Source organism: Gorilla gorilla, chromosome 7, assembly GCF_029281585.2.
Source record: "Gorilla gorilla gorilla isolate KB3781 chromosome 7, NHGRI_mGorGor1-v2.1_pri, whole genome shotgun sequence".
NCBI classification, from domain to species: Eukaryota; Metazoa; Chordata; class Mammalia; order Primates; family Hominidae; genus Gorilla; species Gorilla gorilla.
The window spans coordinates 126,115,506-126,127,995 of NC_073231.2; the positions used below are offsets into that span (position 1 = coordinate 126,115,506).

At 36.3% G+C, this 12,490-nt stretch overlaps 1 protein-coding gene across 2 annotated transcripts in view; it reads left to right on the forward strand.

Moving 5' to 3' along the window:
- Nucleotides 1–12,490, forward strand: part of COL14A1 (collagen type XIV alpha 1 chain) — a 249,603-nt gene that overhangs the window by 136,933 nt on the left and 100,180 nt on the right. For both annotated transcript variants that reach the window (XM_055349252.2, XM_004047478.5), the window contains exons 24-26: nucleotides 1,258–1,404; nucleotides 5,214–5,270; nucleotides 8,404–8,543. In XM_055349252.2, the coding sequence (XP_055205227.2) occupies nucleotides 1,258–1,404; nucleotides 5,214–5,270; nucleotides 8,404–8,543 (344 nt within the window). The remainder of the gene's footprint in view (nucleotides 1–1,257; nucleotides 1,405–5,213; nucleotides 5,271–8,403; nucleotides 8,544–12,490) is intronic.

Here is a 12,490-nt window from a genome sequence, read left to right on the forward strand (position 1 = left end):
AGTTGGTCAGGTCTCCAGAGTTCTTTGTGCCTCTGTCATGGTGGAGAAAAAGACAGAGAAGGTGCCATATGAATTGGCTGTGTATGACATGTCTCCTTGGTAGATAAAAAAAGAACCAGAAATTGAGAGACTGAACTCTACAGCATATATGGCCCTATGCTATGTAAGCACCATGTCCTTTTTCCTCAATTAAAGGATTTTCAGAGTGGATGCAGGGCATTTGGAGAGGCCCCTCTGAACTCCCTGGGAATGTCTTTTGCAATTGAAGGAAACCACTGGTATCAGTTAAAAGTCAAGGCTGAGAGGGAGATACTGGGCAGGGTGAGGACTCCTTGGTGGTCCCAGTGCTGCTGCAAGCTCTTGCCTGCAGTTGTGGCAGCTTTGAAGACAACCTGGACCCATGGACCAGGGCTTCTGAGACCCATACCTGTATCTTTAGACCACTGCCTAGAAGGGTGTTCTGTTGGGTGGTAATAAGTTATATGAGGCCAAAAGGAAGTATCTGTTTATGTTATATAACGTTGGGCTGTGTTCAGAAAATCATATTGAATAAAAGGGAGTTCAGATTTAAAAAAAATAGGCCAGGCATGGTATCTCGTGCCTGTAATCCCAGCACTTTCAGAGGCTGAGGCGGGTGGATCATCTAAGGTCAGGAATTCAAGACCAGCCTGGCCAACATGGTGAAACTGCATCTCTACTAAAAATACACAAATTAGCTGGGCATGGTGGTGCGCGCCTGAAGTTCCAGCTACTCAGGAGGCTGAGGCAGGCGCATTGCTTGAACCCGGGAGTGGAGGTTGCAATGAGCTGAGATCGCACCATTGCACTCCAGCCTGGATGACAGAGTGGGACTCCATCTCAGAAAAAAAACAAAAACAAAAACAAAAAAACCCCACAAAGATTAAAAAAATAAATAGATGCCCTCACATCTGCACCTGTCCAAAAGATCAGTTAGGGTGCGTGCATATAATTACATGCATTGATAGTTCTCCATTAAGTACAGAGTTGATATCAGAAGTCTTTTAATAGTAAACTTCATTTTTGGACATATAAAATGTGATTTTCCATAGAAAAATACCAGTGAATATATTAACTCTTTGGAAGAAGATACAATACTTCAAACAAATATAACTCATTCTGGAGTTATCTGATGTGGGCTACACATGTGAAGTATTTTAGAAGCAAATCATCTGCCAATGGCTGTGTTTCAAAAATTTCATATGTGTGTGTTTTTGTTTTGTTTTGTTTTTATTATAGATAGGCAAAAGCAAGAGTCCACTGTGGGTGGAGGGACAACCAGGCATTGCTTCTATGGACTTCAGCCTGATTCTGAATATAAAATCAGTGTTTATACAAAGCTCCAGGAGATTGAAGGACCTAGTGTGAGCATAATGGAAAAAACACGTAAGTCATGTGTGTTCTCTCCTGATCCCTCTCCCATGAACAAACAGAATTTCAGGCATCCTGTTTCCTTATCCCGTTTAGAAAAATATTAGCTATTGCTGTTCAGGAATATACGTAATACAAGTTTTGTTCCTCTTACTCAACCCCAGAATTCATTGCATATGGCCCACTGATGTCATCAATATGGGTTTTTTATTTCCATTCTCCATATATGTTTCACAAGAGACTAGAAGGCCACACGATAGTAAAGCAGTTGAGACAATGACTTACATTGTGATCCAGATCCATAAGGAACATTTGTGGCATGTGGAGTGTGAAATGCAGTTTGAGGACGACTTGGCTCTGACATTAAAACAATGGCATATTACCACAGCCATGAGGATGGGAAGGGAGCCAAGATGTTCCAACTGGATGACCCTAGAGTTACTGCTTGCCTAAGAAGCTCTTGCACTTTTTCCAAGCTGACTGCAGATGTGATGCACTAAAGGGAAAGGCAAAGTATAAAATTAAAACAAAGCTCTTTTTACATGTTCCAAAGAGCAAGGAGAGTGTCAACTTCTTGAAATGGCTTCTAGTCAAAGATTCTTGACCCTGGCTCCACAAACATTAAAATGGTTTGAAATGCAGTGAATTCTGGGGGACATTTGTGTGCTTAACTCAGTATGTTGAATTTAAACTTGAAATTCCGGGAGGATTTGTCTCTGAATAGGTGTTGGGCAATGGGCTTTCTTGGTGACCCCTCTATCATGTACATGGCATTTAGAAGGGATTACTACCTGTGTATAGCTCTTCCAGCCTCTCTGGCACTTGCAGAGGGAAATCATGCACATGTAACCTTCAAAAAGAGAGGATAAAAGTATAATAAATTAAATCATCTTCTTTTACGTAATACAAAGACTTTATTTCACAACACTTAAATATGCAGTATTTCATATTCCACATGTATTTTTGAGGTATAATTTATGTAACATAAAATTTAAGTACCATTTTAAGTGTGCAGTTCAGTAATTTTTAGTACATGTAATGAGTTGTATCAGCATCCCTACAATCCAATTTCAGGACGTTTCCATCAACCCAAAGAACCTTTCCTGCTATTTGCAGTCGATCTCCTTTCCCACCCTGAGCCTCAGACAATCTACTTTCTTTTATTATACATTTGCCTTTTCTGGACATTTCACATAAGTGGAAATATAGCATATGTAGTCTTTTGCATCTGGCATCTTTCACTTAGCATATGTTTTTGTGGTTTATCCACGTTGTAGATTGTGTCAGTAGTTTGTTTCTTTTTATTGCTGATTAGAATTCCATCTTATGGATTGTAAATCATATAGTTTTGAAGTTAATAGGAACCTGATAGTACACAAGACTTAGAGTCAAATGGTTTGTTTGAAGATCTTGTTCTGCCCCTTTCTAGCATTATGGCTTTAGGCGATTCAGCATCTCTGAGCTTTTCACTCATCAATAAAATTAAATACCTACTCTCTTGCCTCAAGTGGTGGCAGTAAACAACCAATAAAAGAATACTCATTGAAGAGCTTTTCAACCCATATGTCATCGAGCAAGTACTTTTTGTCATTACCTTTATTATTTTCTAAAAAGTCATAAACTAAAGGCTAGATCTCACTATCAGGCATGTTTTCTCCAGCCATACTTTTTTAAGTTTTAAAGTAGTTTTTGAAAAGTCAGAATATCTTGCAACACTAAGTATCTATCTTCATGGTGACAATCGGCTGGAACCAACTAAATGCTGTCTGTTTAGACAGTGCATGTGCGCTTAAGTTTGCTACCGCACCTTAATGTTCATGCTAAGTTCTTTGCACTTATTCATTGCTCACCTGACCCCTAGAAACATTTGTGTTTAGGACCCCTGATCTACTTTAGCTTCTCCTATCCTTGACCCCGCACTGGTTAACTGCTAACCTAGGGTTAAATCCAATTTGGATAGCTCTGTTTGATGTAAATGTTTTCCTTATGTTGGAGGCATCTGTCTTCCTGTAGCTTCCACCCATTGGTTCTGGTTCAACCTTCTGAAGCAATGCAGGTAAAGACTATTCCCTCTTTACATGACAGCCCCTCACATCCTTGAAGACAGGGACAATCTGTATGCCACATATAGAATATAAACATGTGTCCCCAGTTCATTGTGGTTCTTCTTACCCAAGAGATTCTTTAGCCAGATGTTCTGCCCAATCATATTAATCTGGCTGCCATACTCTCTTACTGATTTCATTCTTGATTTATTGACCAGACTTAGGAGATGCCTTGATTTTCCATGTTAAAGAAGATGCACAATTATTAAGATGACTGACAACTTCCACAAATTTTAAAATTTAAAAAATGGCTTTAGAAACATTTTGTGGGGCTTTAAAGAAAGTTTTGCAATCCTAGTTACAAAAAAAATTTCTCATTTTTTAAATTTTGAGAGTTTTTAGCTTCAAAAATTGCCTTTAAAAATAACAGTGATATATATCCATAATAGTAAAACAGAAATGTATAAAGTGCATTGTCAACCTCCCTCTTTCCTTGTTCTTCCTTTTCAGAAATATTTCCTTTTCACACACACATATATATACATACTTATGAAAAATAAAAAGCACATATATATAAAATATAAAAGGTATATATATGTGTGTGTGTGTGTATGTGTGTGTAAGTTTTATTTTTCACAAATGAGATTATGCCATGGTATTCTGTGACTTGTTTATTTCACAAAATAATCATCTTGAATATTTTTCCATTTAGTAATATATAGTTACCTCATTCTTTTAATGTTGAATCCTTTTATTTAAATTATTTTATTTTATTGAACCTTAAAGTTGGAAGAGACCTTACAGCTCACCTCTTAGCCTTCGTGACAATGAAGAAACTAAACTCCCCTTTATAAAATTCTTGGCAAATAGTCAGTCTGCCTGAGCTCAAATCCTTCTAGCTATTTGGTGCTTAGTATCGCCTGAGGCTAGACATCCCCTCTGTGAATGGCTATGTTTAGTGGAGGGTTTTCCTGAGTATTAAACTGGGATAACGAGAAGAATTTTCTTAGTTTTTCTTAAATCTTTAGTGTCAAATAAGAATTAGAAATGAATACGTAATAACATCGTATTTTATGTTTACCTAATGACATCAAAACTTCCTGGTGCTTTGCCACATGAGCTGGAATGAGAATTGATAATCACTACTCTGATCTAACTGTCCCCAGATCCTTTAACCAAGCCACATCTCTGCAGAGTATGTGGACTTCTCATCCCACATAATCCAGGCTGAAAAGACCCAAACACACTTTAGCCTGCCAATGTTTACATTTGGTCCTCAAAACCAAAAGACATTTCCAGATGCAGTCTGAGCAGAGCAGAATGAATCAGAGTCCACTGGTGACCAATATCCTGGGGGATGCAGGATGGAAAGGGAAAAGTGCTATTGAGCAAGGATTGATGGTCAATCCTTAGGCATAATGGAAATGAAGTTTATTATGTGTGTGAAAGCAACAGGAGACGAACTTTCAAATGGGTTGGCAGGATTCCTGCCTTAAATCAACATTAGAACCACTTTGTAGTTGACAGTTTGATTTCATTGACTCCTGCTGGGTAAACTGAATGGTGGCAAAATGGCATTTCAAGCCTTCAGTCTGAGGATGAGACGATGGATGGAGTCAGTTTTCACAGGCTGCGGCTGATTTATAGTACTCATTAAATTCTCAGAGAAGACAGTTGTCAAAATCATTGACTCCCCTGAATATTTATTACTCCATGACCTTCCGCTCTTCCCCACAGATGAGATGGTGAACTGATGTCCTTTCTCCCTTTCCTTTACAGAATCACTTCCTACACGACCACCAACTTTTCCTCCAACCATTCCACCAGCAAAAGAAGGTAAAAGAATAATAGAATAATTATCCGATTCTAGGTTTAGGATTTGTGTTGGTTTTGTTTGCCTGTTCATTTCAAACCAGGGTATTAATAAAGTATATTTATTGTGCTACCTAATTTTCTCCTTAATACAAATGCTTATCAACCATGATGGGCTTGAATGATATCCATTTAATATCAATTCTGCACACAAAGAGTGGATTTACTAACAGAATTGCTTAATACTATTTTTTTTGAAATATCAGAGCAGTTAACATTCATTAAGGAAGCATAGTTACATAATTTGTAAATGAAAATCCAGTTTGTAGTTCCTCAGATACAGTAATAGTTTCCCAGCCTACCTCTGAAATGTCTCTTTCAGTCGTTTTTTCTTTCCTCATCACAACAGTTCCTCATCACCTTTTACCTAAGCCATTAAGGTAACTTTAAAAAGGCCCTCAACAAAGTAGTGATCATTATTTTTTATTTCAATAATGAACATTTATTAATCCTGCTATTTATTCTCAAGGCTCTTATGGTAGGCATGGGAAATACAATAATAATACATGATTGCTGCTCTCTGCTTATTTTTAGTATTAAAGAGAAATAGGTGCTTGCCTAGATAAATACCAGTCAAGTTTATGAGTTATAAAATAGCAGTTGTATTATGGTAGCCCAGAAGTAGTAATGGTTAATGCTGCTGCAGATTAATGACTCATAAGGAAGAGGTATTTGATCTACATTTTGAAGAATGAGTTTGAGAGACAGGTATTGGGATGAATAGCACTCGGTGTCAAGAGTGATCCAACTGCTTAATGGATTTAGTGAACCATAAGTGCTTTAGTGTGGCAAGAAAGAGAAAAGAATGAGGGTAGAGTTATGGAGTGGTTAATGTGACAAAATTAGGAATTTGGGCTTTATCCTGTGGGAAATGGCATGTGAGAATTTGTAAGAAGGAAGGGCGATCTGATGAAATCTATGTTTAAGAATGATAGCTTTGGTGAAATAGGGAGGATGGACTAGAAGGATCAGAGGAGAAAGTAGAACACGTTAGAAGGTTGTATTGGAAGAGCTCTTCCATTCACAATGCATCTTAAAGTGCCTGTTACATACCAGGGAAACAATAAAAAATAAGTTGTTGAGAGCTTAAAGCCAGTAGGTTCAAATGCTGCAGAGAGTAGAAGACACAAAGAAACAGAGGCAATTAAGAACTCTAATAAAGCTCAACATTCATCCTAGGATGGCATGCAAAGTCTTCACAAATCAATCTACTTTGCAGTATTATTTCCCAGAATACATTATATAATAGCAAAATTGTACAACTCAGGGTTCCCCATACATGTCTTATGCTGTATCTTTGAAAGCTATTCACTCTACCTGGAATGCCAAATTCTTTCTTCTTCCAGCTTCATATCTAGCCTTCTTTAGTCTCAATATCTGTGGTTATTCTCACTATTGGAACTGGAAACAGAATCCTAATTGATAAATTTACTAATTAGGCACTTCTGATGCAGATATTACAGAATGCTCTGAGGTCAGAGTATTTTTATTTATAGCTGAGTATGGATATTATTCCGTAAACATTCGTGAATGCTTATAGAAGACTTATGTGATCTGGAAGGGTCTGTGGGGTTAAGGATTGACAAAGTAGAAACATTGGTTCTGAGATTTTCATCGTGATGGTTTAGATGGTGCTTTTGCAACTTGAATGCACTGTGTATTTTAGGCTTTGTTTGTCCTGGGTATATTTAATTTAAAAGCCAGTAAATTTGTATTATTAAAGTAATACTAAATATTTATTAAACGAACATTAAAACGTAGAAAAAACTTAAAAGAAGAACATTAAAAACACAGCTTTCTACCCCAGAGGTAACTCCTTCGTGCATGTTGATATATTTTCTTTCTTTGATTTACTAACTCTTCATTTTGAGTGTATTTTTTAATAGAATTTGCTCTCATTTTGAAAGTGAACCCTAATTTTCATTTTTATCTTTCCATGGAAACAGAGAACCTGTTTATAAACTCATAATTAGCAGATCTTGTTATTCCTTTCAGCTTTAAGTTCAAACCACAAATTTGTAAAATTTTATAAATCGCAGAACTCAACCTTATCAGATCCTTACTGCCCCTAAAGTATTAGCTCACTTGGAGATGGTTTATTTTATATTATAAATAGCTTTAAGGGAATGAAGTTGTACTTCATAAAATAAAAACTAAGTGAGGTTTTTCTTAAAGAAAGGAGAAAGGCACATTATCTCATAGAATATTTACGTGCAATTGGCCTAAGATTAAAAGATTCAGACTATTGAAGAGCAAATTGTTTGCTTCATCATAAAACAGATTCAACTGCAATGATCAGCCCTAATGAAGAGGAGGAGAGGCATAGATAATCTGAAATAGCACATGATACCAAAAAAGAACTTTTAAAAAATGTTCTCAGTAGAGTAGGTTTTTATTGGTGTAGTTTGCTTTGTTTAATTCTTTTTGCTTGTTTGATTGCTTTATTGATATCTGTAATACCTACTGATAATACTTTCGCTTGGCTAGCATTAGTGTACATTTCTTGACATATATCAGTGGGCAATAGAAGGACAGAGACAAAAATTTGTTTTAACCAAGATTAGAATTTGTTTGCTTAGGGCCTCAGCCCAAGTGAATATCAAATTATAATTAGATTAATCTGGTTCCATTTTATCACACGCTTTTCTGCTGAAATTGAATCTCTCTGACATTAACTTACTAATTCAATAAGAAAAGGACAGGGTGCACAGAGTGATAGTATGTCCTTTTTTCCAATCAGTTGGCACTAGACAGTGTTTGCTGATACTTCGATCTCTGAATCCCTGTAGTCCCATCTTTTCCTAGTCCTTCATTTTCATTCTTTTGGGCTGCGGTTGGTGGACAGTTTTTTCTTTCTCTATTTCCACATGGATAATAGAAGCTTCTTAGTCATGAATAAGAACCTTGAGTATAAAAGAGTAATTACAGCAAAGAAGCATAGTGAGCAGGAGTTTGGAATATGAACATTAAGAAGTTTATATCTTTCCTTTGAAAAAGAGCTTCACTTAGCAGAGGGCAACCATTATTTGTCTTATTGGTTTAATAACTACTAACTTTTCCCCTTATCTCTGACTCAAAATTCATTGTTGGTCTTCAGTATGTAAGGCGGCCAAGGCTGACCTGGTATTTATGGTGGATGGATCCTGGAGCATTGGAGATGAAAATTTCAATAAGATCATCAGCTTTCTATACAGCACTGTTGGAGCCCTGAACAAGATTGGCACAGATGGAACCCAAGTAAGGCTAATAAATAATTAATTCATTCTATGTATTTAGAAATTATTTCTCCAGCTCTTATTACAGCTACTTGTCAGGGACTATAGGTCAAGAACTGTAATGATTGGGTTCAACCTTAAATGAAAGGATAGACAGGTATGTGTTTGGAAGCAGCTTGTTGATGCCTGGCGAAGCTCCAGAGGATGCTTATCCTTAAAAGGTGTTGAGTTCGGCAAACTAAAACAAGGTAGAAAGTCCATGTCAGGGTGTTCTTTTTACATACTAGGGTAGAATGTCTCCTTTAATGATACATACAATATTTTCCCTGCCCTTAAGCACTTTAAAATCTTGAAAGGAAAAGGTTAAGGTCACACCTTACTATAGATCATGTGGAACATGAAACTAACTCATTCATTTAAAAAATATGTATCAAGGATTTATTATGGCCATGTACTATACTGTCATAATGAATGTCAATCAATGTCTCTAATTTTGTGGGGCTCATATTCTTAAAAGTAAGGACAGAAGACATACCAGTCAGAATGGCTATTATTAAAAAGGCAAAAAATAACAGATGCTGGAAAGATTGTGGAGAAAAGGGAACACTTACACATCGTTGGCAGAAACGTAAATTAATTCAGCCATTAGATAAAGCACTTCGACAGTTTCTCAAAGAACTTAAAACAGAATTCCCAAACCCAGAAATCCCACTGTTGGATATATACCCAAAGTAATATAAATCATTCTTCTGTAAAGACACATGCATGCACATGTATGTTCATTGCGGCAGTATTCACAATAGCAGACATGATATCAACCTAAATGCCGATCAGTAGTAGACTGGATAAAGAAAATGTGGTACATATACATCATGGAATATTATGCAACAATAAAAAAGAATGAGCTCATGTACTTTGCAGCAACATGGATGAAGCTAGAGGCCATTATCCTAAGCAAACTAATGCATAAACAGAAAACCAAATACTGCATGTTCCCACTTATAAGTGGGAGCTAAACATCGAGTACGTATAGACACAAAGAAGGGAAGAGCAAACACCAGGGCCTACTTGTGGGTGGAGGGTAGGAGGATAGTGAGGATTGAAAAACTACCTGTCAGGTAACATGCTGAATATCTGGATGATAAAATAATCTGTGCATCATATCCCATGACTTGCAATTTATCTCTCTAACAAACCTGCACATGTACCCCTAAACCTAAAAGAAAAGTTAAAAAAAACAAGAGAAAAGGGACAGAGACAGATATAAACAGGCAAGCAAATAGATTCACAAGGTAGGGATGTAAGCTATGAAAACAGAGTGATGTGATTTTAAGATGTCAGGGGATTACTCTAAATTGTGTGTGACAGTTATTTTAAATTCTATGGTAAGCAAAGACCTCTTTGAGGAGGTGCCTTTTGAACTGAAATGTGAATGATACAGACTTGAAGATCTGAGAATAGAATTTCCAGACAGAGAAAATGGTAAGTACAGAGGACCCAAGATGAGAATGAGTTTTGAAACTTCATACACCAAAACTTGTGGCTAGAATATAGTAGGTGAGAGTGTGAGGATAGAACAAGTGGAAGAAGCAGGCAAAAGCCAGATCATCTTGAGTCTTGTGGACCATCAAAGGAGTTGAGTATTATCATAAATGCAACTGGAAGTCACTGGAAGGTTTTAAGGAGAGCCAAGATCTGATATGGTTCAGAAAAAAAGATTACCCCAACTGCTTTGTGGCATGTGAATTACTAATAAGGATAAGAGTGCAAGCAGATAGACCAGTCAGGAAGATGCTGTCATGGTCCAGCAGAGTGATCATGGTGGCCTGGACTAGGGTGGTAGCAATGAGGTACACTGAAACAAATGGATTTGGAATATATTGTGAAAGAATGGCTAAGAAAATGTGGGCACAAGAAGTACCGTAAGAGGGTAATGGATGTTTTGCAGAAACCTTACAAGACAGGAGAGATTAGGGTCCTATTTTTAGCCTCCTTAAACAAAATAACTGTCAGCCAAGAATTCTGAATCCAGCAAAACTAAGTTTTATAAATGGAGGAAAAATAAAGTCATTTTCAGGCAAACAAATGGTGAGAGAATTTGTCACTACCAGACCAGCCCTATAAGAAATGTTAAAAGAAGTTGTAAATTTGGAAACAAAAGGTTGATATACATCAGAATATAACCTCTTGAAAGCATAAAACTCATAGGGCCTATAAAACAATAACACAATGAAGAAAACAAAGTACTTAGGTAACAACATGGTGACTGGAACTGTACCTCACATCTCAATATTAATGTTGAATGTAAATAGCCTAAGTGCTCCACTTAAAAGATGCAGATTAGAAGAATGGATACAAAATCACAAACCAAATATCTGCTATCTTTAAGAGACTCATCTAACATGTAAGGATTTGTATAAACTCAAAGTAAAGGGGTAAAAGAAGATATTCCATGCAAATGGAAACCCAAAGCAAGCAGGAGTAGCAATTCTTATGTCAGATAAAACAGACTTTAAAGCAACAATAGTAGAAAAAAAAAGACAAAGAAAGTCATTATATAATGATAAAAGGATTGCTCCAACAAGAAGATGTTACAATCCTACATTTATATGCACTTAACTCTGGAGCTCCCAGATTCAGAAAACAATTACTGCTAGACCTAAGAAGTAAGACAACAACACAATAATAGTGGGGAACTTTAACACTCCACTAGCAGCACTAGACAGATAATCAAGACAGAGAATCAACAAAGAAACAATGGTCTCAAACTACACTCTAGAACAAATGGACCTAACATGTATTTACAGAAGATTCTATACAAGAACTGCAGAATATACATTCTTCACATCAGCGTGTGGAACATTTTCCAAGCTAGACCATGATAGGCCACAAAACAAGTCTCAATAAATTTTTAAAAATCAAAGTCATATCAGGCATCTTCTCAGACCACAATGGAATAAAACTAGAAATCAACTCCAAAAGGAATCCTCAAAAGTATACAAATACATGGAAATTAAACCATTTGCTCCTGAATGATTTTTGGGTTAATAATAAAATCAAGAAGGAAATTTAAAAATTATTTGGAATGAAAGATAATACTTACACAAGTTGTCAAAACCTCTGACATACAGTAAAAGCAGTTCTAAGAGGAAAATATATAGCACTCAATGCCTACATCAAAAAGTCTGAAAAAGCACAAATTGGCAACCTAATGTCACACCTCAAGGAACTAGTGAAACAAGAACAAACCAAAGCCAAAGCTAGCAGAAGAAAAGAAATAACAAAAATCAGAGCAGAACTAAATGAAATTGAAACAAAAAGCAATAAAAAAGATCAATGAAACAAAAAATTGGTTCTTTGAAAAGATAAACAAAATTGATAGACCATTAGCTGGTTTAACCAAGAAAAAAGAGAGAAGGTTCAAATAGTCTCAATTAGAAATGAAAATAGAGACATTACAACCAACACCACAGAAATGCAAAAGATTGTTCAAGACTATTATCAACACCTCTATACATAGAAACTACAAAATCTGAAGGAAATGGATAAATTCCTGGAAAAAACAACCCCCCTAGATTAAATCAAGAATAAGCCCTGAGCAGACCAACAACAGGCAGTGAGATTGTATCAGTAATTTTAAAACAATTTTCCAAAAAAAAAAAAGGCCCAGGGCCAGATGGATTCACAGATGAATACTACCAGACATTCAAAGAAGAATTGGTACCAATTGTATGGAAACTATTAGGTTGGTGCAAACCACAACTACTTTTGCACCAACCTAATATTCTAAAAGATTAGAAGGGGAATTCTCCCTAAATCATTTTGTGAAGCCAGTATTACCTGATACAAAAACCAGTAGAGGACATAATGAAAAAGAAAATTACATGCCAACATCCCTTGTGAACATAGACGCAAAAATAATCGACAAAATACTAGCTAAACAAATCCAACAACACATCAAGAAGATAA